This window comes from Capra hircus, chromosome 3, assembly GCF_001704415.2.
Source record: "Capra hircus breed San Clemente chromosome 3, ASM170441v1, whole genome shotgun sequence".
In the NCBI taxonomy this organism is placed as follows: Eukaryota; Metazoa; Chordata; class Mammalia; order Artiodactyla; family Bovidae; genus Capra; species Capra hircus.
In genome coordinates, this window is record NC_030810.1 from 27,099,123 (window position 1) to 27,124,821 (window position 25,699).

At 44.3% G+C, this 25,699-nt stretch overlaps 1 protein-coding gene across 2 annotated transcripts in view; it reads left to right on the top strand.

Moving 5' to 3' along the window:
- Positions 2,115–25,699, top strand: part of FAM159A (family with sequence similarity 159 member A) — a 28,873-nt gene continuing 5,288 nt past the window's right edge. For both annotated transcript variants that reach the window (XM_013962738.2, XM_018046565.1), the window contains exons 1-2: positions 2,115–2,531; positions 16,261–16,400. In XM_013962738.2, coding sequence (XP_013818192.2) covers positions 2,350–2,531; positions 16,261–16,400 — 322 coding nt within the window. In that variant the 5' untranslated portion in view covers positions 2,115–2,349. The remainder of the gene's footprint in view (positions 2,532–16,260; positions 16,401–25,699) is intronic.

A 25,699-nucleotide genomic window follows, 5' to 3' on the forward strand; every position in this document is an offset into this window, starting at 1 on the left:
GGTACTAGTCTCTCCTGGGCCATTGGCTGCTTTGTAACATTGGGCTTGTTATCTCTCTCAGGGGCATAATCATCCCTACCTGGTTCACTCCACAGGGTTGCTGGAGAAACTAATTCTTGGCAGGAAAGGGCTTTGGAAACTGTTGGCAGCTTCCCAATTTGCCAAAAGCCAGAGCAGAGTGCTTCGTATCTCATAGCTGAATCTCATGTCTTCAGGAGACCTTGCTCCTTTCCACAGGATTCCAAATCCTTCCTCTTTAATCTCTACCTGATAAACAGGCCAAAGTGCACCTCCCTCAGAGTGTGTCATCCAGTTCCCAGTTTGCAGAGATTCACAGGAGGAATTTTCTAGAGGATAAAACAATTCCTTCCAGCTTTCATATTTGACCTTACAGTGGCCCTTGAAGATACTACCCCCTCCAAACTGCTCCCTTCTCTTTCAGATGGTGATCCCTCTGTGGCCGTGGTCCCTGAATTTCCCCTTTCCCTGCCCTGTCCTAGATCATCTGTCTGGCTCCCATTCTGTACTGTGTTTCTGGGCAGACCCAGATCTGATCTCTCTCATGGGGCCCAGTGCCCAGGTCAAGGGCATGGCACATCTCAGCATCTGAGGAGCTGGCCTGGATGAAGAAATGGAACCTGAAGCACAGAGAGAAAAAAGCAGAGGAGGAGCAGAGCTAGGGCTTGAGATCCCCTGATGCCCATTATTTATCCCATTCACATTGAAAGCAAGAGACAGAGGAACTGGGGACTCCCAAGGCATCACATCAGCTATTTCCTACTCTCCCCACTGCTGTAAGAAATCAGGAGAGCTAAAGATCCTGTAATCATGTAATCAGAACCATGGGAGGTGTCAGATTCAGTGGCTTTCAAACCTTTTTGACCTGACTCAAAATGAGAAATCCTTTTTACATGGTGATCTGGACCACAGTACATACAGACATATGTAACTGAAACATTTTATGAAAGAATACTTAGCTTTGCTATTTGCACTCTACTTTTTCTATTCCATTAATTTTTTTTCTTAATGCTAGCTGTAACTCATCCACCGATTACATGATTCACAGGTTCTTTTCAGCCTAAGCACTCTGTGATGACTGAATAGGAATTACTGACAACTAAAGCCCAACAGTCCCTAGTCCTGGTTCAGTGTAACTGGGCCAAAATGTGCACCTTAACTTAGAGCCTAGGTCTCCCCAGTGTATCCTGACCGGACAGACAGATAATCTGCAAAGGCTTCCTACAGCTCCTTCAGACTGTAGGAAGGAGCTTTTTCTGATCCTAATAAGAACACTAACCTTGTGATCTGGAAAAGTTATGTGAAAATGGTCAGGCCTATTGGCTTTGCTCCTGGGTAGATGGAGTTACCATCTGAACATCCACTAGCCCCCTTATCCTAGGCCAGTGTGGGAAAGAGAGAGTGTGAACATGTCAGTGCATGAGCTAGCTGCTCAGGGAAAGGAAGTTGCAGGCAGGGAAGCCAAAGGATGACAACATGTAAAAGTCACTGAAAAAGAGGCGCTGTGGGAATGCCAGAAAGATCAAGGGCTTGGGAACAAGAAAGACCCAGGTTAAAATCCCATGGGCTTAAGAGCTCAGGAAAATGACTCTCATCTGACCCTTAGCTCTCATTTATAAAACAAGTTTGAAAATCCCTGGTTCTCTGGGTTGTTGTGAAGGTTAAGTGAGATCGTGTATTAATCATACCTGTACTGACCCTACTGTGGGGTCGATGACAGGTCCCTCGTCCGTGTCCTACACTAGCCTGGAACTGCCCCGGGATTCCCAGTGACCCTCACAGTGCGTACCTAGCACAATGGCTGGTGCTCAGCACAGATGTGGAATCCAAGCCGGTGACTTCGATTTCACCACCCTGGACATGGGCTGTCTCTCTGAGCACCCAGCGCCCGAGTGCGTCCACCGGGAACGGAGTGGGGCCGGTGGGAGCCGCGGGCCCAGAAGAGCGGCGACTCCCTCCTCCCGGCTCGGCGAGTCGCCCCCCGCCCCGCGCTCGGGCGCGATCCCCCGCCCGCCTTCCCGCCCCTCTCCACTCCCACGGCTCCTCGGCCCTCCTCCTTCCTTCCTCTCTCTCCCTCCTCAGGCCCTCCTCTTGGCAAGACCTGTCCGCGCACGCGATTGCCTCCCTCGATCCTCTCTAGAGTCTCGGGGGCTCTGGGTGTCTCACCGCTCCGTCTGCGCGCATCTGTGTGCCTCTCCGTCTCTGTATCAGTCTCTGTCTGCTTATCTCTGCCCCTCTGTGTGTCTCTTTCTCGGGCTCATTGCTGTCTCCGTCCGTCAGTCCATCAGTCCGTCTGGACCCGGGGTGGCGGCGGGCCGCGCGCGGGTGGCGATGAGCGGCGCCTGCACGAGCTACGTGAGTGCCGAGCAGGAGGTGGTGCGTGGCTTCAGCTGCCCGCGGCCGGGGGGCGAGGCGGCCGCGGTCTTCTGCTGCGGCTTCCGCGACCACAAGTACTGCTGCGACGACCCGCACAGCTTCTTCCCCTACGAGCACAGCTACATGTGGTGGCTCAGGTACCGGCCCTGGCCCTCACCCCACCTAGTTCCCCGCGCCCGTCCTAGCCACCTTGCTCCATCTTCGCCCAACCGCGTGCTAAACCCTCAGTCCTCATCCAAGTGAGCACCCCAAAGTCAACACCGACCCCCACCCCGCCTTTACCCTCTCAGGCTCTCACCAGCCCAGATCCCCCCTGCAGCCGCTTCTCCGCTCCATTCCCCCATTTTAACTCAACCGTTATTCAGATCCATCCTTGAACCTTACCCCAAGTCCACCCTGGAAAAGCTTCATTTCATCCCCACTCCAAATGTCCTCATCCACCACCCACAACCCAAATTACATAACAACCCCCACCCTAACAGCAAACTCCCATCCTGCACCATTCACAGGATAACTCCTCCTTCATCTGTGGGCCCAGCAGGGTCCCCTTCCTGATATCATCACCAGCCTCATCCCTGACCTTACCCACTCCCCAGTACTGATCCAAGCCCTTACTCTGTCAGAAGCCCTGATCTCCTGCTTCATCCTCCCTGCAACCCCAGCTCAGCTCTCCTTCCCCACCCTGACTCCAGACATTATCTAGACCTCACTCACAAGCCTTAATACCTCATGAGATGCTATTCCCCAACTCAACCCAAGTCTCAGCCCAGCCTCAGTCCGCTCATATTTAGTCATTCTTTCAGCCACCCTTGCCTGTGAACTTACATGTCAGGTCCTGTGGTGAGTTCTGAGCGAAGGCAGATGACCAGAGATTCAGAGTTGCCTTCAAGTTCATCATTAAACAATGACATAGTGCCACAGCAGAAGCCAGATCAGTGTATTTGTGGGGAACCCCCATCCACAGGACCCCAGTCTCCTCACTTGTTCAGAGAAGGAGATGATCAGGCCAGTGCTGACATTCCTGGAACCTAAGTGTGGAGCTGAGAGGGCAATAGATAATAGATCTCAGTCTCTCCAGGTCTCCAAAGGCCTCACCCAGAAAACAGGACTTGATCCTGAGTCTGCTCTGGAAAACAGGCATCAGCAAAAATGGGGTGGGCTGTCTCTGGAGACACTGATCTTCCTGTCCCTGGAGGTATGTGACTGGAGGCTGCATGCCCTCTGGGTGTGAAAGGACAGCCTGCCTCAAACCCTCTCGAGCCACTGTCTTTTCATTTATCAGATGGGGATGATGATGCTGACTAGGGCAAGGGCCGAATGAGATCAAGATCAAGGTAAAATCAGCTTGGCATATGCCACATTACAGATATCATTGCTTTTTCTAGACAGCTCGGTTTGTAATTTCAAAGGATTTTTAGATGGCCAGATTTTCAAATCCTGCACATTTGGCAGCTGTCACCTGCAGAATTATATTCATATATTCTCTGTTCATCCATGTTTTTGTTTGTTGATTATAGCTTTTTCTTGTGCCAGGTGTTATGCTAGGCACGGTTCAGTTGTGAAGTCGTGTCCAGGTCTTTGCGACCTCATGGACTACAACACGCCAGGCTTCCCTGTCCTTCACTATCTCCCTGAGTGTGTCCTTCACTATCTCCCTCAGGTCCACTGAGTTGAGGATGCCATCTAACTATCTCATCCTCTGTCACCCCCTTCTCCTCCTTCCCTCAGTCTTTCCCAGCATCAGTATCTTTTCCAAGGAGCTGGCTCTTCACATCAGGTGGCCAAAGTATTGGAGTTTCAGCTTCAGCATCAGTCCTTCCAATGAATATTCAGGGTTGATTTCCTCTAGGATTGACAGGTTTGATTTCCTTGCTGTCCAAGGAACTCTCAAGTGTCTTCTCCAACACCACAGTTCAAAAGCATCAATTCTTTGGTGCTCAGCCTTCTTTATAGTCCAACTCTCACATTCATACATGACTACTGGAAAAACCATCAGTTCAGTTCAGTTCAGTCGCATAGTCGTGTCTGACTCTTTGTGACCCCATGGACTGCAGTATGCCAGGCTTCCCTGTCCATCACCAACTCTCAGAGTTTACTCAAACTCATGTCCATTGAGTTGGTGATGCCATTCAACCATCTCATCCTCTGTCGTCCCCTTCTCCTCCTGCCTTCAATCTTTCCCAGCATTAGGGTCTTTCCCAATGAGTCAGTTCTTCGGATCCAGTGGCCAAAGTACTGGAGTCTCAGCTTCAGCATCAGTCCTTCCAATGAATATTCAGGGCTGATCTCCTTTAGGATGGACTGGTTGAATCTCCTTGCAGTCCAAGGGACTCTCAAGAGTCTTCTTCAACACCACAGTTCAAAAGCATCAATTCTTCGGTGCTCAGCCTTCTTTATAGTCCAACTCTCACATCCATACATGACTACTGGAAAAACCATAGCTTTGACTATATAGACCTTTGTTGGCAAAGTGATGACTGCTTTTTAGTATGCTGTCTAGGTTTGTTATAGCTTTCCTTCCAAAGAACAAGCGTCTTTTAATTTCATGCCTGCAGTCACCATCAGCAGTGATTTTGGAGCCTAAGAAAATTAAATCTGTCACTGTTTCCGCTTTTCCCTCAACTGGTTGCCATAAAGTGAAGGGACCAGATGCCATGATCTTAGGTTTTTGAATGCTGAGTTTTAAGCCAGGTTTTTCACTGCCCTCTTTCACCTTCATCAGGAGGCTCTTTAGTTTCTCTTCACTTTCTGCCATTAGGGTGGTGTCATATCTCAGGTTATTGATATTTCTTCTAGCAATCTTAATTCCAGCTTGTGATTCATCCAGCCTGGCATTTTTCATGATGTACTCTGCATATAAGTTAAATAAGCAGAGTGACGATATACAGCCTTGAGGTACTCCTTTCCCAATTTTGAACCAGTCTATTGTTCCATGTCCAGTTCTAACTGTTGCTTCTTGACCCACATACAGGTTTCTCAAGAGACAGTGGTCTGTTTCTCCCATCTCTTGAAGAATTTCCCACAGTTTGTTGTGATCCACACAGTCAAAGGATTCAGTGTAGTTAATGAAGCAGATGTTTTTCTGGAATTCTCTTGCTTTCTCTATGATCCAGTGGATGTTGGCAATTTGATCTCTGGTTTCTCTGCCTTTTTTAAATCCAGCTTTTACATCTGGAAGTTCTCAGTTCATGTACTGCTAAAGCCTAGCTTGAAAGATTTTGACCACTACCTTGCTAGCAAGTGAAATGAGTACAATTATATGGTAGTTTGAACATTTTTTGGCATTGCCCTTCTTTGAGATTGGAATTAAAATTGACCTTTTCCAGTCCTGTGGCCACTGCTGAGTTTTCCAAATGTGCTGACATATTGAGTGCAGCACTTTCACAACATCATCATTTAGGATTTGATATATCTCATCTTGAATTCCATCACCTCCACTAGCTTTGTTCGTAGTGATGCTTCCTAAGGCCCACTTAACTTCACACTTCAGGATGTCTGGCTCTAGGTGAGTGATCACACCATTGTGGTTATCCTGGTCACTAAGACCTTTTCTATATAGTTCTTCTGTGTATTCTTGCCACCGCTTCTTAATCTCTTCTGCTTCTGTTAAGTTCTTGCCATTTCTGTGCTCTATTGAGCCCATCTTTGCATGAAACTTTCCCTTTCTCCAGTTTTCATGAAGAAATCGCTAGTCTTTCCCATTCTATTGTTTTCCTCTCTTTCTTTTCATTATTCACACAAGAAGGCTTTCTTATCTCTCCTTGCAGTTCTCTGGAACTCCGTATTTAGTTGGGTATATCTTTCCCTTTCTCCTTTGCCTTTTGCTTCTCTTTTTTTCTCAGCTATTGTAAGGCTGTCTCAGACAACCACTTTGCCTTCTTGCATTTCTTTTTCTTGGGGATGGTTTTGGTCACCAACTCCTATACAGTGTTATGAACCTCCATCCGTAGGTTTTCAGGCACTCTGTCTACCAGATCTAATGCCTTGAATCTATTCATTTCCTCTACTGTATAATTATAAGGGATTTGATTTAGGTCATACCTGAATGACCTAGTAGTTTTCCTTACTTTCTTCAATTTAGGTCTGAAATTTGCCATAAGAATCTGATGATCTGAGCCACAGCCAGCTCCAGGTCTTGTTTTTGCTGACTGTATAGAGCTTCTCCACCTTTGACTACAAAGAATATAATCAATCTAATTTCAGTATTGACTATCTCGTGATGTCCATATGCAGAGTTATTTCTTGTGTTGTTGGAAGAGGGTGTTTGCTATGACCAGGGTGCTCTCTTGACAATACTCTGTTAGCCTTTACCCTGCTTCAGTTTTGTTCTCCAAGGCCAAACTTGCCTGTTACTCCAGGTATCTATTAGCTTCCTACTTTTGCATTCTAACCCCTATGATGAAAAGGACATTTTTTGTGTGTGTTAGTTCCAGAGGTCTTGTAGGTCTTTATAGAACTATTCAGCTTCTTCGGCATCAGTGGTTGGAGCATAGACTTGGATTACTATGGTGTCGAAATGTTTGCCTTGAAAACAAACTGAGCTCATTCTGTCGTTTTTGAGATTGCACCCACGTACTTCATTTAAGACTCTTTTGTTGACTATGAGAGATACTCCATTTCCTCTAAGAGATTCTTGCCCACAGTAGTATATATAATGGTCATCTGAATTAAATTCATCCATTTCCATCCATTTTAGTCCACTGATTACTAAAATGTCAGTATTCACTTTTGCCATCTCCTGTTTGACCACATCAAATTTACTTTGATTCATGGACCTAACATTCCAGGTTCCTTTGCAATACTGTTCTTTACAGCACAGGACTTTACTTTCACCACCAGACATGACCGCATCAACATCCATAAAACAGACCAGTCATGATGGACAGTTCTGACAAAATGTGGTCCACTGAAGGAAAGTATGGCAGACCACTCCAGCATTCTTTCCTGGAGAACCCCGTGAACAGTATGAAAAGGCAGAGAAACAGGACACCAGAAGATGAGCCCCCAAGTTCAGTAGGTGTCCAATATGCTGCTGGGGAAGAGTGGAGAAATAGCTCCAGAAAGAGAGCTGAGCCAAAGTGGAAACAATGCTCACTTGTGCATGAATCTGGTGGTAAAAGAACATTACTTCACACCATTTTAGGGCTAGCTGCATTTACACATTCACAGCCCTGCCACTTCTGCTCTCCATTTTACAGATGAGGAAACTTGTAAGAGGTTAAGTTACTATCTTAGATTACTTCAGTGAGAAGAAGTATCAGAACTAGGATGAAAACTCAGGGCTGTCTGGTCCCAAGCCCTGGCTTGACCTGCTCCACAAAATGACTCTCATAACCTGCTCAGATCATGAACTCCTTATTGCCAAATTCATGCTTAAATTGAAGAAAGTGGAGAAAACCACTAGACCATTCAAGTATGACCTAAATCACATCCCTTATGATTATACAGTGGAAGTTAGAAATAGATTTAAGGTACTAGATCTGATAGAGTGCCTGAAGAACTATGGACAGAGGTTCATGACATTGTACAGGAGACAGGGATCAAGACCATCCCCAAGAAAAAGAAATGCAAAAAAGAATAATGGCTGTCTGAGGAGGCCTTTAAAATAGCTGTGAAAAGAAGTGAAAAGGAAAGATAGGAAAAAAGGAAAGATATACCCATTTGAATCAGAGTTCCAAAGAATAGCAAGGAGAGATAAGAAAGCCTTCCTCAGTGATCAATGCAAAGAAATAGAGGAAAAACAATAGAATAGGAAAGACTAGAGATCTCTTCAAGAAAATTAGAGATACCAAGGGAACATTTCATGCATAGATGGGCTCGATAAAGGACAGAAATGGTATGGACCTAACAGAAGCAGAAGATATTAAGAAGAGGTGGCAAGAATACACAGAAGAACTATACAAAAAAGATCTTTACGACCAAGATAATCACGGTGGTGTGATCACTCACCTAGAGCCTGACATCCTGGAATGTGAAATCAAGTGGGCCTTAGGAAGTATCACTATGAATAAAGGAATAAAGCTAGTGTAGGTGATGGAATTCCAGTTGAACTATTTCAAATCCTAAAAGATGATGCTGTGAAAGTGCTGCACTCAATACGTCAGCACATTTGGAAAACTCAGCAGTGGCCACAGGACTGGAAAAGGTCAGTTTTCATTCCAATCCCAAAGAAAGGCAATGCCAAAGAATGCTCAAACTACCCCACAATTGCACTCATCTCACACGCTAGTAAAGTAATGCTCAAAATTCTCCAAGCCAGGCTTCAGCAATATGTGAACCATGAACTTCTAGATGTTCGAACTGGCTTTAGAAAAGGCAGAGGAACCAGAGATCAAACTGCCAACATCTGATGGATCATGGAAAAAGCAAGAGAGTTACAGAAAAACATCTATTTCTGCTTTATTGACTATGCCAAAGCCTTTGACTGTGTGGATCACAATAAACTGTGGAAAATTCTGAAAGAGATGGGAGTACCAGACCACCTGACCTGCCTCCTGAGAAACCTGTATGTAGGTCAGGAAGCAACAGTAAGAACTGGACATGGAAAAACAGACTGGTTCCAAATAGGAAAAGGAGTATGTCAAGGCTGTATATTGTTACCCTGCTTATTTAACTTCTATGCAGAGTACATCATGAGAAACGCTGGGCTAGATGAAGCACAAGCTGGAATCAAGACTGCCGGGAGAAATATCAATAACCTCAGATATGCAGATGACACCACCCTTATGACAGAAAGCAAAGAAGAACTAAAGAGCCTCTTGATGAAAGTGAAAGAGGAGAGTGAAAAAGTTGGCTTAAAGCTCAACATTCAGAAAACGAAGATCATGGCATCCAGTTCCATCACTTCATAGCAGATAGATGGGGAAACAGTGGAAACAGTGGCTGACTTTATTTTTCTGGACTCCAAAATCACTGCAGATGGTGATTGCAGCCATGAAATTAAAAGACGCTTACTCCTTGGAAGGAAAGTTATGACCAACCTAGATAGCATATTCAAAAGCAGAGACATTACTTTACCAACAAAGTCCATCTAGTCAAGGCTATGGTTTTTCCAGGGGTCATGTATGGATGTAAGAGTTGGATTATAAAGAAAGCTGAGCGCCAAAGAATTGATGCTGTTGAACTGTGGTGTTGGAGAAGACTCTTGAGAGTGCCTTGGACTGCAAGGAGATCCACCCAGTACACCCTAAAGGAGATCAGTCCTGGGTGTTCATTGGAAGGACTGATGTTGAAGCTGAAACTCCAATATTTTGGCCACCTGATGTGAAGAGCTGACTCATTGGAAAAGACCCTGATGTCGGGAAAGATTGAAGGCAGGAGGAGAAGGGGACGACAGAGGATGAGATGGTTAGATGGCATCACCGACTTAATGGACATGAGTTTGAGTAAACTCCAGTAGCTGATGACAGACAGGGCGGCCTGGCGTGCTGTGGTTCGTGGGGTCACAAAGAGTTGAACACGACTGAGCAACTGAACTGAACTGAACCTGCTCTACTCAGATCACTTGAAAAGTCACTGGCTGACTCTGCTGTCTTCTGGGCACTGCTGTGGCACTTGGGGATGCAGAAATGAATAAACCCCTCAGCACCCAGTCAGAATCCCATTCCACTCCTACCGCCCGATTCCCCATACACCCCCTGTGGTTCCTCTCCTTGCCTTGAACCCTCTTGAGGCATGGAGTGCCTTAGTGGCTCAGACAGTGAGGTTGAAGGTTGCATGAAGTGAGCTATGAGGTCACGTTGCACATCAGTGTGCTTCAAAGTTTATGACCCCAAGGGCAGCCTGCAGGGCTGACTTTTCCTGGGTGCATGTTAAGTCGCTTCAGTCGTTTTTGACTTTTTGTGACTCTATATCCTATAGCCTGCCAGGCTCCTCTGTCTGTGGGATTCTCCAGGTAAGAATACTGCAGTGGGTTGCCATGCCCTTCTCCAGGGGATCTTCCCAACTCAGGGATCAAACCCATGTTTTCTGTGGCTCCTACACTGCAGGTGGATTCTTTTACCACTGATCCACAAGGGAAGCCCGCTAGGCTTGGCTAGAACATAGTTCATAAACATCACAGACAATTTCAAAGTAGAGAAGGGAAACTGGGGTCCTCAGGACATTTAGGTGATCAGTGTACTCCAGACCCTGAAATAACACTTCTGACATGTTCCTTTCGAGCCCCACCATTGCAGGGTGGAGATCTTGTTTTGCTCTGGACTCCATTTGGCCCTTTTCATGAAAGCTGGCCTTTAAAAAATTTTCAGGTAAACTGTTTCCTTGGATAGTGATAGAGGAGAATTGCTGTTTTAAAAGCATGTCTCAGGAAATGAAGATTCCCTGTGGGGAAGCAGCTGGTAGACTTTCCAAACACCCGTTATCAGTAGTTTCTGTTTTTGATGAAGATGTGAGCCCAAGGACTGCAGCCTTGTTGAAGGGCAGAACTGGCATTCAGGCACTGTAGGTACATTATCTCATTTAATCTGTATGGACACCTGGTGAGATAGTGACTTTTATGAATGAAAGAAAATGAAGATCAAAAGGTGAAGGAGTTTTCAGCTTATATATGAGAGAGCCAGGATTCAAACTTAGAACTGCCTGACTCAAAAACCTTAACAAATGTCAGATCACCCCTCCAGTTCTTTCCCAGAAGTCACAGTGGATTACCTATCTTTCAGAGTTGTAGATCTGTGAAATTCTAGAAGGCTAGTGGCTCTTCAGGCCAATTACCCATCATCAGCAAGAATCTTTAACTTCATTGAAAGGTGGATCGATCCAGGTCTTGTACAAACCTGTCTGATAATAAAACCCTCATCACCTCTTGAAGCAGTACATTCACCATGGGACAACTCTGATCATTTGAAGTTCATTTTTTGAACTTATATTTTTTTGGTCACGTCATATGTTATATGAGATCTCCTTTCCTTGACCAGGGATTGAACCCAGACAGTGACAGCAAAAGCCCAGGATCCTAACCATTAGACCACCAGGGAACTCCCTGGAGTTCATCTTATACTAAGGACAGATTTTGCCCCCTTGGACCCTCCCCTGTTGTTCCCAGCTCTGTCCTTGAAGCTGGCTGGTTCCCCTGTCCCCTGGAAGACGTTCAGTGCAGTGCCTACTACCTGACTGTCTGCTGATCTGGAATGCATCCCCCCAACTCTCTCACCCACTCCTCAAAGGATTCTACTTTTACTGGCTTTTTCCAGCCAAGTACCCATAGATGTCCCTTGTAAAGGGTGTGGTCCCAACCTGAACATGAATCTTCCAGATCAGTCAGTCAATCAGTTCAGTCGCTCAGTCGTGTCTGATTCTTTGTGACCCCAGGGACTGCAGCACACCAGACTGTGTCTATCACCAGCTCCCAGAGTTTACTCAAACTCGTGTCCATTGAGTCGGTGATGCCATCCAACTATCTCATCCTCTGTTATCCCCTTCTCCCACCTTCAATCTTTCCCGCATCAGGGTCTTTTCCAATGAGTCAGTTCTTCGCATCCAGTGGCCAAAGTATTGGAGTTTCAACTTCAGCGTCAGTCCTTCCAATGAATATTCAGGACTGATTTCCTTTAGGATGGACTAGTTTGCTCTCCTTGCAGTCCAAGGGATTCTCAAGAGTCTTCTCCAACACCACAGTTCAAAAGCATCAATTCTTTGGCACTCAGCTTTCTTTCTAATCCAACTCTCACATCCATACATGCTACTAGAAAAACCATAGCTTTGACTAGATGGACCTTTGTTGGCAAAGTAATTGCTCTGCTTTTTAATAAGCTGTCTAGGTTTGTCATAGCTTTTCTTCCAAGGAGCAAGTGTCTTTTAATTTTATGGCTGCAGTCACCATCTGCAGTGATTTTAGAACCCCCCAAAATAAAGTCTGTCACTGTTTCCACTGTTTCCCCATTTATTTGCCATGAAGGATGGGACCAGATGCCATGATGTTAGTTTTCTGAATGTTGAGCTTTAAGCCAACTTTTTCACTCTCCTCTTTCAGTTTCATCAAGAGGCTTTTTAGCTCCTCTTCACTTTCTGCCATAAGGGTGGTGTCATCTGGATATCTGAGGTTATTGATATTTCTCCCGGCAGTCTTGATTCCAGCTTGTGCTTCATCAAGCCCAGCATTTCTCATGATGTACTCTGCATAGAAGTTAAATAAGCAGGGTGACAATATACAGCCTTGACGTACTCCTTTCCCAATTTGGAACCAGTCTGTTGTTCCATGTCCAGTTCTTACTGTTGCTTCCTGACCTGTGTACAGATTTCTCAGGAAGCAGGTAAGGTGGTCTGGTATTCTCATCTCTTTCAGAATTTTCCACACAGGGTGAAATTCTCTTTAAGAATTTCTTTGTTGTGATCCACACAGTCAAAGGCTTTGGCATAGCCAATAAAGCAGAAATAGATGTTTTTCTGGAACTCTCTTGCTTTTTTGATGATCCAACAGATGTTGGCAGTTTGATCTCTGGTTCCTCTGCCATTTCTAAATCCAGTTAACGTCTGGAAGTTCACAGTTCATGTACTGTTGAAGCCTGGCTTGGAGAATTTTGAGCATTACTTTGCTAGTGTGTGAAATGAGTGCGATTGTGGGGTAGTTTGAGCATTCTTTGGCATTGCCTTTCTTTGGGATTAGAATGAAAACTGACCTTTTCCAGTCCTGTGGCCACTGCTGAGTTTTCCAAATGTGCTGACATATTGAATGCAGCACTTTCACAGCATCATCTTTTAGGATTTGGAATAGCTCAACTGGAATTCCATCACCCCCACTAGCTTTGTTCATAGTGATGCTTCCTCAGGCCCACTTGACTTTGTGTTCCAGGATATCTGTCTTTAGGTGAGTGATCACACCATCATGATTATCTGTGTTGTGAAGATCTTTTTTGTATAGTTCTTCTGTGTATTCTTGTCACCTCTTCTTAATATCATCTGCTTCTGTTAGGTCCATACCATTTCTGTCCTTTATTGTGCCCATCTTTGCATGAAATGTTCCCTTGGTATCTCTAATTTTCTTGAAGAGATCTCTAGTCTTTCCCATTCTATTGTTTTCCTCTATTTCTTTGTAGTGATCACTGAGGAAAGCTTTCTTATCTCTCCTTGCTATTCTTTGGAACTCTGAATTGAAATGGGTATATCTTTCCTTTGCTCCTTTACCTTTTGCTTCTCTTCTTTTCATAGCTGTTTGTAAGGCCTCCTGAGACAACCATTTTGCCTTTTTGCATTTCTTTTTCTTGGGGATGGTTTTGATCACTGCCTCCTGTACGATGTCATGAACCTCCATCCATAGTTTTTCAGGCACTCTGTCTATCAGATCTAATCCTTTGGGTCTATTTGTCACTTCCACTGTATAGTTGTAAGGGATTTGACTTAGGTCACACATGAATGGTTTAGTGGTTTTCCCTACTTTCTTCAATTGAAGTCCAAATTTGCCAATAAGGAGTTCATGATCTGAGCCACAGATAACAGCCTTATAAACAGTGAGTAGATCTAAAGAAAGGAAATAATATTTAATTAAAATACAAAACTAAAAAGTATTAAACGAATACTAAAGAACTACAAAGTACTACATGCTCAGTGTGGGAAAAAAAGAGGAAGGCCAGGAGAAACAGAAAAGAAAAGCAATCATAGGAGATGCCCCGTGTCTTAGCTTGCATTCTAGAAGACTGGGAAACAAAAGCTCTTAAGGCAAGCAGTTTACATGACAAACGATCCTAGAAAATATTGGAACAGGGTGGGGAAGTAGATGGGAAAGGGAAGGAGCTAATGATGGTGTGCTACCAAGCAAGTCACCACCAAGGGCCACCAGCGTTTAAACTGCTATCTTGTGCCAGCCACTGTGGTTAGAAGATGCATCTCAGCGTCATCCCACCTGAGGGCCAGGAAGCTGGGTATTTACATATCAGTTTCTTTTAGTCATTGGCCATATGCTGGAGGGAGAAGGGAGGCATCCATTTTCCTATACGTTTGACCTGTTTAGTGTGCAGAGATTCTTCTGGGCCCAAGAAAGCTTTCAGACAAAGAGATACATATGCTGGCTTTGAAACCTTGGCCAGAATATTCCAGACTTTTAAGATCCAGTGGGACACGGACAGGTCATCCACAGCCTGTGCTATACCCAGAGATAGCCCATTAACATTTAGTGTATTTCCATCCAACCTCACCTTGTTATGTTATATATGTACATGTTATATTTATATATTTAAGTTAGGGCTACACTATATATTTAGTAGTGGGTCCTGCCTTTTTCACTTCACATTAACTCATCAGAATTTATCCTTGATCTTAAATTTTATTTGAAAACATGTTTTTAATGACTCTATACTATTCCATTGTAGGGATAACCAATAATTTATTTAGCCCTGGGAAAGCAGACTCTCCAAAGCTCTAAGGTGTTTCTGTTTACTGGAAGAAAACCATCAGCTAGCTGGGAATGAAATCCAGCAGAAATGGCAAAGGCAGGAATCTGAGGCTGGGGTCAGGGTTGGGCTAGGGGAGGCAGAAAAGCTGCAGAAGGAGTCGTAGGCAAAAGGGGCACACAGCCAAGCCTGGTCCTACCACTGGGAGAACATCCCACAGCGTCTGACACAAATTAGGTACTGAATAGCCATTGCCAAGGGCATACTGTGTGCTAGGGCTCGTGCAAGGGGAGAACAGAGCCAGTTAAACGTGACCTCAGTATGCCTACAAAGATCGCATGGGGAATATGTTGAACTACTATGTGCTAAGAATATTATAGATATCATTCACGCTCACTACCACTTGAGAGGTGCTGTGTTTTGATCATTCTCACTTTCTAGGCAAAGAAGCTGAGACTCAACAGGCTTAATAATTTCATCAAGATGTCATATCAAGTTAGTTACAGATCTGGGCCCTAAATTTACCAGGTGGATCTGTGAGAGTTCCAAAGCTCTTTGCTCTTTCCCTACCACACCAGACTCCCTGACCAAGCAGAAAGTGCTAATGACCCCGAGTAAGGTGTTCTAGGTGGGTAGGCCTGGCCTGGGAGAAGAAAAGAAAGAGAAAGGGGACCAAGGAAAGCATTGAGGAGGAGACATTGAGATGGGCCTTCAAGGACAGGTAAAATTCCAATGTGGGGAGATGATGGGAAGGATCACGTGAAACAGAAAGACGGTGGCTCCCTGAACAAGCCAGAAGGTAGTAGTCTGGAGACCAGATGACCAGAGCCTGACTTGGTGCAGAGGCAATGAGGTTGAGGGGTGAGGGACCAGCAGCAGAAAAGGGGTTCTAGATGTGGAGTCCACACTGCCGTGATGACCCACTAGATACTGGGTCAGAAATTACCTTGAGGATGGAAGGACAGTTGATATTAAATTGAGGCTTGCTATGTGTCTTGATTTTTAAGAAATGGCAGTATGGGGAGGGCTCTTTAAAATCATCTTTAGGGACTTTTCTGGTGGTCCAGTGGCTAAGACTCTGCCCTCCCAATGCAGGGGGCCGGATTTGCTCCTTGGTTGAGGAACCAGATCCCTCATGCCACAGTTAAGAGTTCACATGCCGTAACTAAGACATGGAGCAGCCCAATGAAGTATACATAAATAAAAAATAATTACTGAAAAAGATCATCTCTTGCTTCTTGGGGTGGCAACAGGTTGAGGAAAGGAGAGGAGAAGAAAGGGAACACGAACTCAGTCTCAACGACATGATGGTACTGTATATATATATGGATAAAGCCACATCAAGTTATGTACGTGGTGAGGACTTGCCACATAGCTGATGCTCTTTCCCAGGCTTAGGCCCCAAAAGTCTGTTTAAGGGAAGCAGAGACAGAACAAAAGTTAAGGCTGGCTGATTCCTATAACACCTACAACATTTCTCCTGTAACATGCTGCCTTTTAAGTCCTTTCCTGACACCACTTCCTTGTGGTTTTCTGTCCCCAGTATTGGTGCTCTTGTGGGCCTGTCCATAGCAGCAGTGGTCCTCCTGGCCTTCATTATCACTGCCTGTGTGCTTTGTTACCTGTTCATCAGCTCAAAACCCCACACAAAGTTGGACCCAGGCTTAAACTTACAGACTACAGGTAAGAAAGAGGCCATGTGATTTCCTTGTATTCAGCAGGCTAGCACCTTTTCAGAGGGGAGATATTTGGAAATGATGTTTGGGCTATTTGCCTCATGTGTGTTTCTGGAATATTAAGAAGCACCAGCACATTTCGCAGGAGGTTCTGATATGAACATTTCCATCACAAACTCTTCATGTGCTCATTGATAATCAAAATAATTCTATATTTGTTACAGGGAGATATTACTAAACATCCTGCAATATAGAGGACAGCACCCTACAGTAGAGTTATCTGACTCAGAACTTCCCTGGTGGTTCAGCAGTTAAGACTCTGTGCTTCCAGGGCAGGGGACACAGATTCTATCTCGGGTTAAGGAAGGTCTCACAGGCTGCATAACAAGGTCTAAAAAAAAAAAAAGGTTATCTGACCTAGAATGTCAATATTGTTGATGTTGAGAAACCTTAGAATAGAAAAAGACTCCAGAAAGAGACTAATTAAAATATAGTAACATGAATAAAATGTTTAATTTTTTAAATAAGAGAAATATTAGCAAATTTGCCTCCAACAGATGCAAATAACACAAAAGAGACTATGTATAAAATTAAAAAAACAAGTGGTGGACTGCAAAGATAGTGTAAATACAGATGCATAGTCAACACTTATTATTTGCAGATTCCATACTGGTGAATTTGTCTACTTGCTAGAATTAATTTGTAACTTCAAAAATCAATACTTTCAGTGTTTTTGAGGTCATTTGCAGACGTGGATGTGCACAGAGCAACAAAAACTTTGAGTTGCCCTGTTACACTGAGGTTGCCCAGCCGAGGCTGCACAAGGCCAAGCTTGCCTTTTTGTTTCAGCTCTCATACTATGAACAAGTGTCCTTTTCATGGTATATTTAGTGTCACATTTTTGCATTTTTTGTGTTTTTATTGGCAATTTCACTGTTGAAAATGGCCCCCAAATATAACGTTGAAGTGCTATCTAGTATTCCTCAACATAAAAAGGCCGTCATGTGCCTTATGGAAAAAATACATGTGTTCAATACACATGAGTTAAATGTTATCAATTAGTAATATATATTAAATAAGGTATCTTTAAGCAGAAACATACATAAAGCAAAGTTATATATTGATTGGTTGACAAAAATGTGACCAGAGGCTCACAGGAACCTAAATTTGTATTTCCCTAAGGAGCAATTGATTCAGTATTTGCTAATTCAGTGTTAATGGTAACTTAATAGAACAAAATAATAGTGACTAATGGGCTTCCCTGGTGGCTCAGCTGGTAAAGAATCCGCCTGCAATGCCGGACCTGGGTTCAATCCATGGGTTGGGAAGATCCCCTGGAGAAGGGAACAGCCACCCACTCCGGAATCCTGGCCTGGAGAATTCCATGGACTGTATAGGCCATGGGGTTGCAAAGAGCTGGACACGACTTTCACTTTCACTTTCCTCATGGCTCAGTGGTAAAGAATCTGCCTGCCAAGCAGGAAATGCAGGTTTGATCCCTGGCTTGGGAACATCCTCTGGAGAAGGAAGTGGCAACCCTCTACAGTATTCTTGCCTGGGAAATCCGTGGACAGAGGAGCCTGGCAGGCTACAGTCCATGGGGTTGCAAACACTTGGACACGACTTAGTGACTGAGCATGCGTGCACAATAAATAATGAGAATCAACTGTATATAAACTAGAGACAAGATTGATATCCAGGATAGATAAGTGCACCTTTAAACACATGAGAAAAACATAATCCACCAAAAAATACAAATGCCCAACACACATAAAAAGATACTCTACTGTACTAATAATCAGGAAAATGCAATTTAAGAATGATATACCTTTTAAAAAATGATTTAAAAAACAATTACATTGGCAAAAATAAAAAATGGATCACATTGATAGTGAGAAGGTTACATGGGGGAATGGGTAATCTCATATACCACTGGTAAGGGTAAATTGGCAAAACCACTTGTAGAGCATTTTGGCACTATCCATTTAAACTGAAAATGTATACAGCCTATTCGTGATTCCACCTCTAATTATCTGCCTTAGAGACAGTTGCACTAGCAGAGGACTTGTAAAGGTGGATACCATGACAATTTGTCACACTGGAAATAAACTAAATGTTCATCAGCATAGGAGGAATGAAAAATAATACTGTCGTCAAAAGGAATGCATTAACTCTAAATAGACAATTTCATTTGCTCCTTGCTGGGGTCCAGCCTCAGCAGAGTCCAGGGAAACCCTCAGGATGAACGGCATCGGCGAACAAATGAATGACATGGGGAGACCAAGCTTCGGTGAGCGAGGCCCGTAACTTTATTTTCAAAAAGAGCTTTTATACCCTGACTTGTACATAGAGGAAAATGAAAGATGCAAAGTCATGCAGAGTCAGCTCAAACATTTCAGCAGTTTTGCCCTTATCGAAACCAGGATTTTTTTCTGCATACCTTTCCCATAAACAAGGGTCTTATGTTGTGTACATTATCTTCTGGCCTTGGAGGCCTGTTGACATTTTATGACCCTTTTTTGATAAAGGTTGATCAACCAGAAAACTTGTTTTCCCTTGAAGTGTTTTTTCTTTATACCTCTAATCTGTGTGAGCCTCCGAAAGTACTAAACAGAGTTACATTCTCATGGAGCAAAGGTGCAGTGGGTTACAAAAAAGAGCTTATTCGCTCAAAGGTCTGATGTGGTTAATACCAAGGCTACTACTTGTTTTTCTTACATTCCAACTATATTAACTAATGCCCTCCCAGGCACACAATGGATAAAGGATATGGGAACTTGGCAGCAAGCATTGGCTCAACAATGAAACCCTTCACCAGTATTATTTTAGTAAAACTTTTTCACCCCTTGAAGGGCTCTATATTTTTAGAATGCTTAGGCTTCCCGTGTCATGGTTTGTGAACAATCATATGCGTAGTTGCAAGAGTCTGGATAAAGCTGCCAAGCAAGCTAGAATGCTAACAAGGGGGGTTGAATTGAAATGCTCCTTTCATGCCCAGGAGACTTATCAGCTAGAGCCCTAAGTTGATTTTCTCCAGAGAAAGGTGGTTGGGGATAGCCCCCTGTTAACGTCAGAAGAGTTGGTGAAAGGCATCATATAATAGACAATAGACAGATAGATTTTGGTTTGGGGCAGATGCTCGAGCAGGTCCAGGGAGTCCCTCGAGTCCTGATCCGCCTTGCCTGTCAGGTCTCCTCAGCATGACCTTGTCATGGGTGGGATCTCCCATGCTGGCTCCCGGCAGCTCCTCATAATAACCAGGCAGTGTATGGATCTTATTAAAATCTATTTTACAGATGTGGAGACTAAGGCCCACATACCTAGTGAGTGAATGATAGAGCCAACTCCATCTCCACCTTCCTTCCTCTCCTTATCCCTGAGCTGAGGAAGAGAAGTCCCTACTTGATGCCAGACACTGTTTGAAACTTTACATGCACTATCTTGTCTAATTTTCCAAACTACCCCAGTGAGGTAGGTATTATTATCGCCCATCTTACAGACGTGAAAACATTGTTTCAAAGAGGTCAGGTGACTTGTCCACAGGGGTCACAGTTTGTAAATTGCAGAGTTGTAGTTCAGATGTGTGTGTTTTTCTGCCTCCGAAGTCCTATTCTTTCTACCTCACCAGGCCAGGTGTGTAGGGTGCTTGTACCCTGCTCCCCTCATCTCCCCCCACCCTATCACCTGCAGCCTTTCTAAATCAATGGAACACAGCTCACCTGGAGGTCCTGTGAATGAAGACCACCCTCCTGTTTTTCACTGCTCAGCCACTGGCTAGATTTTTTGCTTATTCAATCACCAGGGTTTGATACAGCTTGTGTTCTTGCTTTTTGCTTCTTATTTTTAAAATGGAAAATGCACTTCCTGTTTATTAAGTAACAGCTTTCAGCTCTCTCTGTCTTTTGGCTAAACTCAGCTCTTAGTTCCTTCCTTTCTTCTTCATGAAGTGCTGTCCTCTCCTTCCTCTGAACCTGCAGCATCAACCCAACATTTGGGCTGATCAAACCCAGCATCAGCATTTACAGGCCACTACCTTACACTCATCAGAGCTTTTCCCCTTACACAGACTTTCATCTGTTTTTGTCTCCTTCTACAGTAGGACCTGTAGAGAGAGCGTGTGTGCATGCATGCGTGCTAAGCTGCTTCAGTCATGTCCAACTCTGTGCGACCCTACGGGCTGTAGCCTGCCAGGCTCCTCTGTCCGACATGGCACTCTCCAGGCAAGAATACTGGAGTGGGTTGCCACGCCCTCCTCCAGGGGATCTTCCCGACCCAGAGATTGAACCTGAGTCTCTCACGTCTCTTGCGCTGGCAGGCAGGTTCTTCACCACTAGCGCCACCTGGGAAGCCCATAGAGAGATCATTAGCCTCATTTTATAGGAGAGGAAATCAAGGCTCACCCAAGAGAAGGGAACTGGCTCAAGCCTACACAGCTAGTGGGCTTGTGATGCGGGGATGTCAACCCCGATTTCCCTACTCTAAAACCCACAATCATTACACACTGTACCTTGGGTCCTAATCTCTGAGCCTGGGGGCGAGGGTGGGGTGGGGAGTTCCTTGACAGGAGCGGAGTGAAAATAGAACAGTTTCTGAAGATAGGCTCCTTTTGCTTCCCAGGTATTCTCTACTGTCCCATCAACCCCATCCCACCCATCCCTCAAACTTGGGATGCAATGAAGGCCATAGCTCTCTCATTCTTGTACTTTGTGAGGAACTAGCTTGATCAGAGACTGACCAAGCACCTACTTTTGTGCTAGGCACTATGCCAAGGACTTTAAACACATTATCCCATTTAACCTGTTCAGCTACTTTAGGTTATTATCAACTCTATTTTACAGATGGGGTGAGTGAGGTAAGTATTCTAACCTAGGTACCTTTAATAAGAGATAAAAAATGGGAGGTGGGGGGACTCATCCTCCTCTGAAAAATGTTGGTGGGGATATCATTAATCAATCTTTTTCACTAACTCATCTCTCACCTCTCTCATTCATTGCTGGTCTGAATACAGTTAACAACCACCTCAGAGAACTACTGGGCATTAATTGGCTTGTGGCTCTGATGCTCAGTTGTGTCTGACTCTTTGCCACCCCATGAACTGTAGCGCACCAGGCTTTCTGTCCATGGAATTCCCCCAGGCAAGAATACTGAAGTGGGTTGCCATTTCCTACTCGAGGGGATGTTCTCGACCCAGGTATTGAACCTGTACCTGGGTCTCCTGGATCTCTTGCATTGGCAGGAGAAGTCTTTACCACTAGCACCACCTGGGAAGTTCCTCTAACTCTTAGGGCTCCTGGGAATCGAGCCTGATGTTCTCAGTTTATCAATGGGTTGCTGAGGCCCAGAAAGTGACAGTGATATGCCCAAGGTCACCCAGCCAATTGCCCAATACTTTGCTTCTAGGGCCAAAGATCTTTTCCTATAGCAGGCCCTCTGACCTTCCAGGAAGTGTTGCACTTCCTCAGAGCCCACTGCTTTTTACTTAACCACACTTGGGGAGGTGGTACCTATGACACAAACAAGCCTCAGAGATGAGTCAGTCTTGCCTGCTGCCTGCTAAGTCACTTCGGTCGCATCTGACTCTGTGCGAACCCATAGACGGCAGCCCACCAGGCTCCCCTGTCCCTGGGATTCTCCAGGAAAGAATACTGGAGTGGGTTGCCATTTCCTTCTCCCATACATGAAAGTGAAAAGTGAAAGTGAAGTCGCTCAGTTGTGTCCGACCCTCAGCAACCCCATGGTCTGCAGCCTTCCAGGCTCCTCTGTCCATGGGATTTTCCAGGCAAGAGTACTGGAGTGGGGTGCCATTGCCTTCTCCAAGTCAGTCTTGACTTATCTCCAATCAGGGAGAAAATCTGAGAACTCCTTTCCTGCTGGTCACCACAGGCTAAGACCCCAGGCAATGGGGGGACTGGCCAAAAGGTCCCTGAAAAAAGATGGGAAAGCACAACCCTGCTGGGGTGTCAGAGAACCTGGCTCTGATTCTGGTTTTGTTACTCTCACTGTGTGGCCTTAGGCGAGTCACTTCTCCCTGGGCCTTAATTTACTCTGTAAAATGTGTACAATACCCACTAAGAAAGCAATAAAACTAGAGATGATGCTTACATTGGAGCTCAGTTTCTAATACATGGTGGCTTTTAAAAGTGAGTAACCCTCATTTTTATTATTGTTAGGCATTTAGATTTTTACACGTTAGTCGCCTCAGACTGTGATGTGTCAAAGATAGGAATCGTGTCTTAAATGCCTTTGAATCCCCAACACCTAGCAGATTTCCTAACCTATACTAAGGGTAGACTTGCTCTGTGGAAAGAGCCCAAGCTTCAGAATCAAGTAGAATTGAAAGTGTATCCTGGATCCAGTACTAATAGCTGTATCAATGGTAACCTTCTCTGTGTTTGTCTATAACATGAAATAATAACATTCACCTCCGAGAATCGTTAGAAGAATTGAATAAGATGATTGTGCCAACGTGTTTTAGCCAAACATGAATCTTCTTACTGTAACTTGAAAATTGAATCTTTTATATGTGCCTGTAGGCATCCTCCTCTCCTCTTGGCTAGCACCTTTATAAGATGGTTCTTCTTCCCCCAGGCTTCAGACACCACTGAGGGACTTTAATAACTTTCTTTATATATCAGCCAGAGGAAGAGGCAGAAATAGTGTACTCAAGAGTTGGACCACTCCCTATTTTGCTGGTTTCCCTGGAAGGGGATTGAAGAGTTGTGGATTTGAAGACCCTGGGATACTCATGTGAGGGAATCCGTGGCATCTGGGAAGGAGAACCATGTTTAAAAAAAAAAAAAAAGGCATATTGGGCCCACAAGTTCAGTGTGAACCTGCATTTTGATATATCTGCCAAAAAACACATGAGTGAAATCTCAGGTCATGTTAACAGAATTATAGAGTCTGGAAGCAAGAGAATGATGGTCCTTCTTTACCCCCAATTGAATTAGAACATATCGGCCATCACATCTCAGAGGTTAACATTTTAGCATCCACTCCACGGGTTCACAACTTTGGGTTCCAAATATATCACTCAAGGGTCCCCAAATATAGCAAAGAGGATTCTTGAGCAATTTCCAGTATTTCAAAGGTTTCACTGGGACTAAGTTTTGTTGTGAGTTAGAATTGTATTAGGCTAAGGAGGGTAATTAGCATGGGCTCTTTCCTGTTAATCAGAACTCTTTGATTAACAGAAAATGGTCATGGGGCGTGAGGAGGCTAGTACCTAATAAAGGCAGTCCATTAAAGAGACAGAATTCTTTACAATTTGGAATTCAAGGGAAAACAAATAGAAAAATGAGGCCAGCCCTACTTTCCACCCCATTTGATAGAATAGTAACTGAGATCCAAAGAGGAGAAGGGGTTAGCCCAAGGTAGTGTAATAATTTGATATCAGGATGAAGATTTAAGCCACGGTTTTATAACTCCTAAAAGCCCAAGGATTCCTCCCAACCCTTGACTGCCTGCGGCTCAGAGCCCCACAATTTAAGAAGAACCTTGACTAATCAGTCAGAAGGTGATCAGAGGTGAGTGACCAGCTTGGTCTGAGAACCAGATTATGTGCATATGGGCTGAAGAGCTGGGGACATTTGGCCCTGAGCAAAGTAGGCTCAGGGCTCACATCCCAGGACTCCAGGCCTCTGCAAGGCTGTCCTGGGGCATGAGGAAGAGATACTTCATGAGACATCAGAGAACAGAGTTGAATCAGTGGGAGAAGCCATAGGGAGGCAGATGTTGATTCAAAAAAGCTAGGTCTTTCTTAGACTAAGACCTGAAATTCTTTCGTAAAGTGCACTCTGAAAGTTACATGAGGGCTATATTTGATTCACCAATTTGTAACTCTCCATTTAAAAAGCACCCCCAAGCCTGGAAGATAACCAGGAAAAGGCTAAATGTGGGATTCATTGAAGGAGATTCTTGAATTGAATAGAAAATTGAACTAAATCCTTGTGCCAAATGGAATGCCTTAAAATGCAAGCTTAAATAACAAAAAATCCCCAAGAATCTACAAAACACACAGAAAGAGACACAGTAAACAACCTTCTAAACCTAATAAGTGCACTTAGCAAGGTCATAGTATGTAAGGTCAGAACCAAATATCAATTGTATTTATATATGTATCAGCGACAAACAACTAGAGACTAAAATTTTAAATATAGGGACTTCCCTGGAGGTCCACTGGTTAAGAATCTGCCTGCCAATCCAGGGAACAACAGGAGTTCAATTGCTGCTCTGGGAAGATTCCACATTCCTCGAGGCACCTGAGCTCTAATGCCATAGCCACTGAGCCTGTTCCCCAAAGCCTATGCTCCACAAGAGAAGGCACATTGCAACGAGAGAGTAGCTCTCACTTGCCACAGCTAGAGAAGGGGTGTGTGCAGCAACAAAGACCCAGTGCAGCCAAATAAATAAATGTTTTCTAAAAAGACAGATCTTTAAAAAATAAAATAAAATATCATCTATAGTCACTCTAAAAAATGAAATAATGAGGTATAAAGCTAACAAACATGTATAGGATCTATACAATAAAAACTACAAAATGCTAGTGAAGGAAATCAAAGAAGGCCTGAATAAATGGAGAGATACACTATGTCATGGGCTTCCCTGGTGGCTCCGGGGTAAAGAATCTGCCTGCCAATGCAGGAGACACAGGTTTGATACCTGGGTCAGGAAGACCCTCTGAAGGAGGAAATGGCAACCCACTGCGGCATTCTTGCCTGGAGAATTCCACGGGCAGAGAAACCTGGCGGGCTACAGTCCACAGGGTTGCAAAGAGTCAGACATGACTGAGCCACACACACACACACACACACACACACACACACACACACAATGTCATAAATTGAAAGACTCAACATAGTAAAGATTAAAAACCACAGCAGCTCTTTGGTATATATAGACAAACTGATTCTAAAATTTATATGGAAAGACAAAGGAGGTAGAGTAGCTAAAATAATATTGAAAGAGATGAAGTTGGAGGAAATCACCCTACTTGATTTTAAGACATTATAGAGCAACAATAATGAGGACAGTGTGGTACTGGCGGAGGGACAGACACCTAGATCAAGATAAAACTGATTGAGTGTCATTTCAGGGGTGAAGAGCCCTGATACCGTAGTCCTTTATATCTCAGTGCAGAAAAGAATTCAGCAAGAGGCAAAATGATAGATAAAAAGGGATTTATTAGAATAAGAAGCTTGTGAGGTTTACAAGCCAGCAGGTGAGAAGTGCCTCACCCCAAGAACCTACTGGGCTACAGTTTTATAATCAAAGGAAAAGTGGGGAGGGGGAGAAGAACTTTGTCTG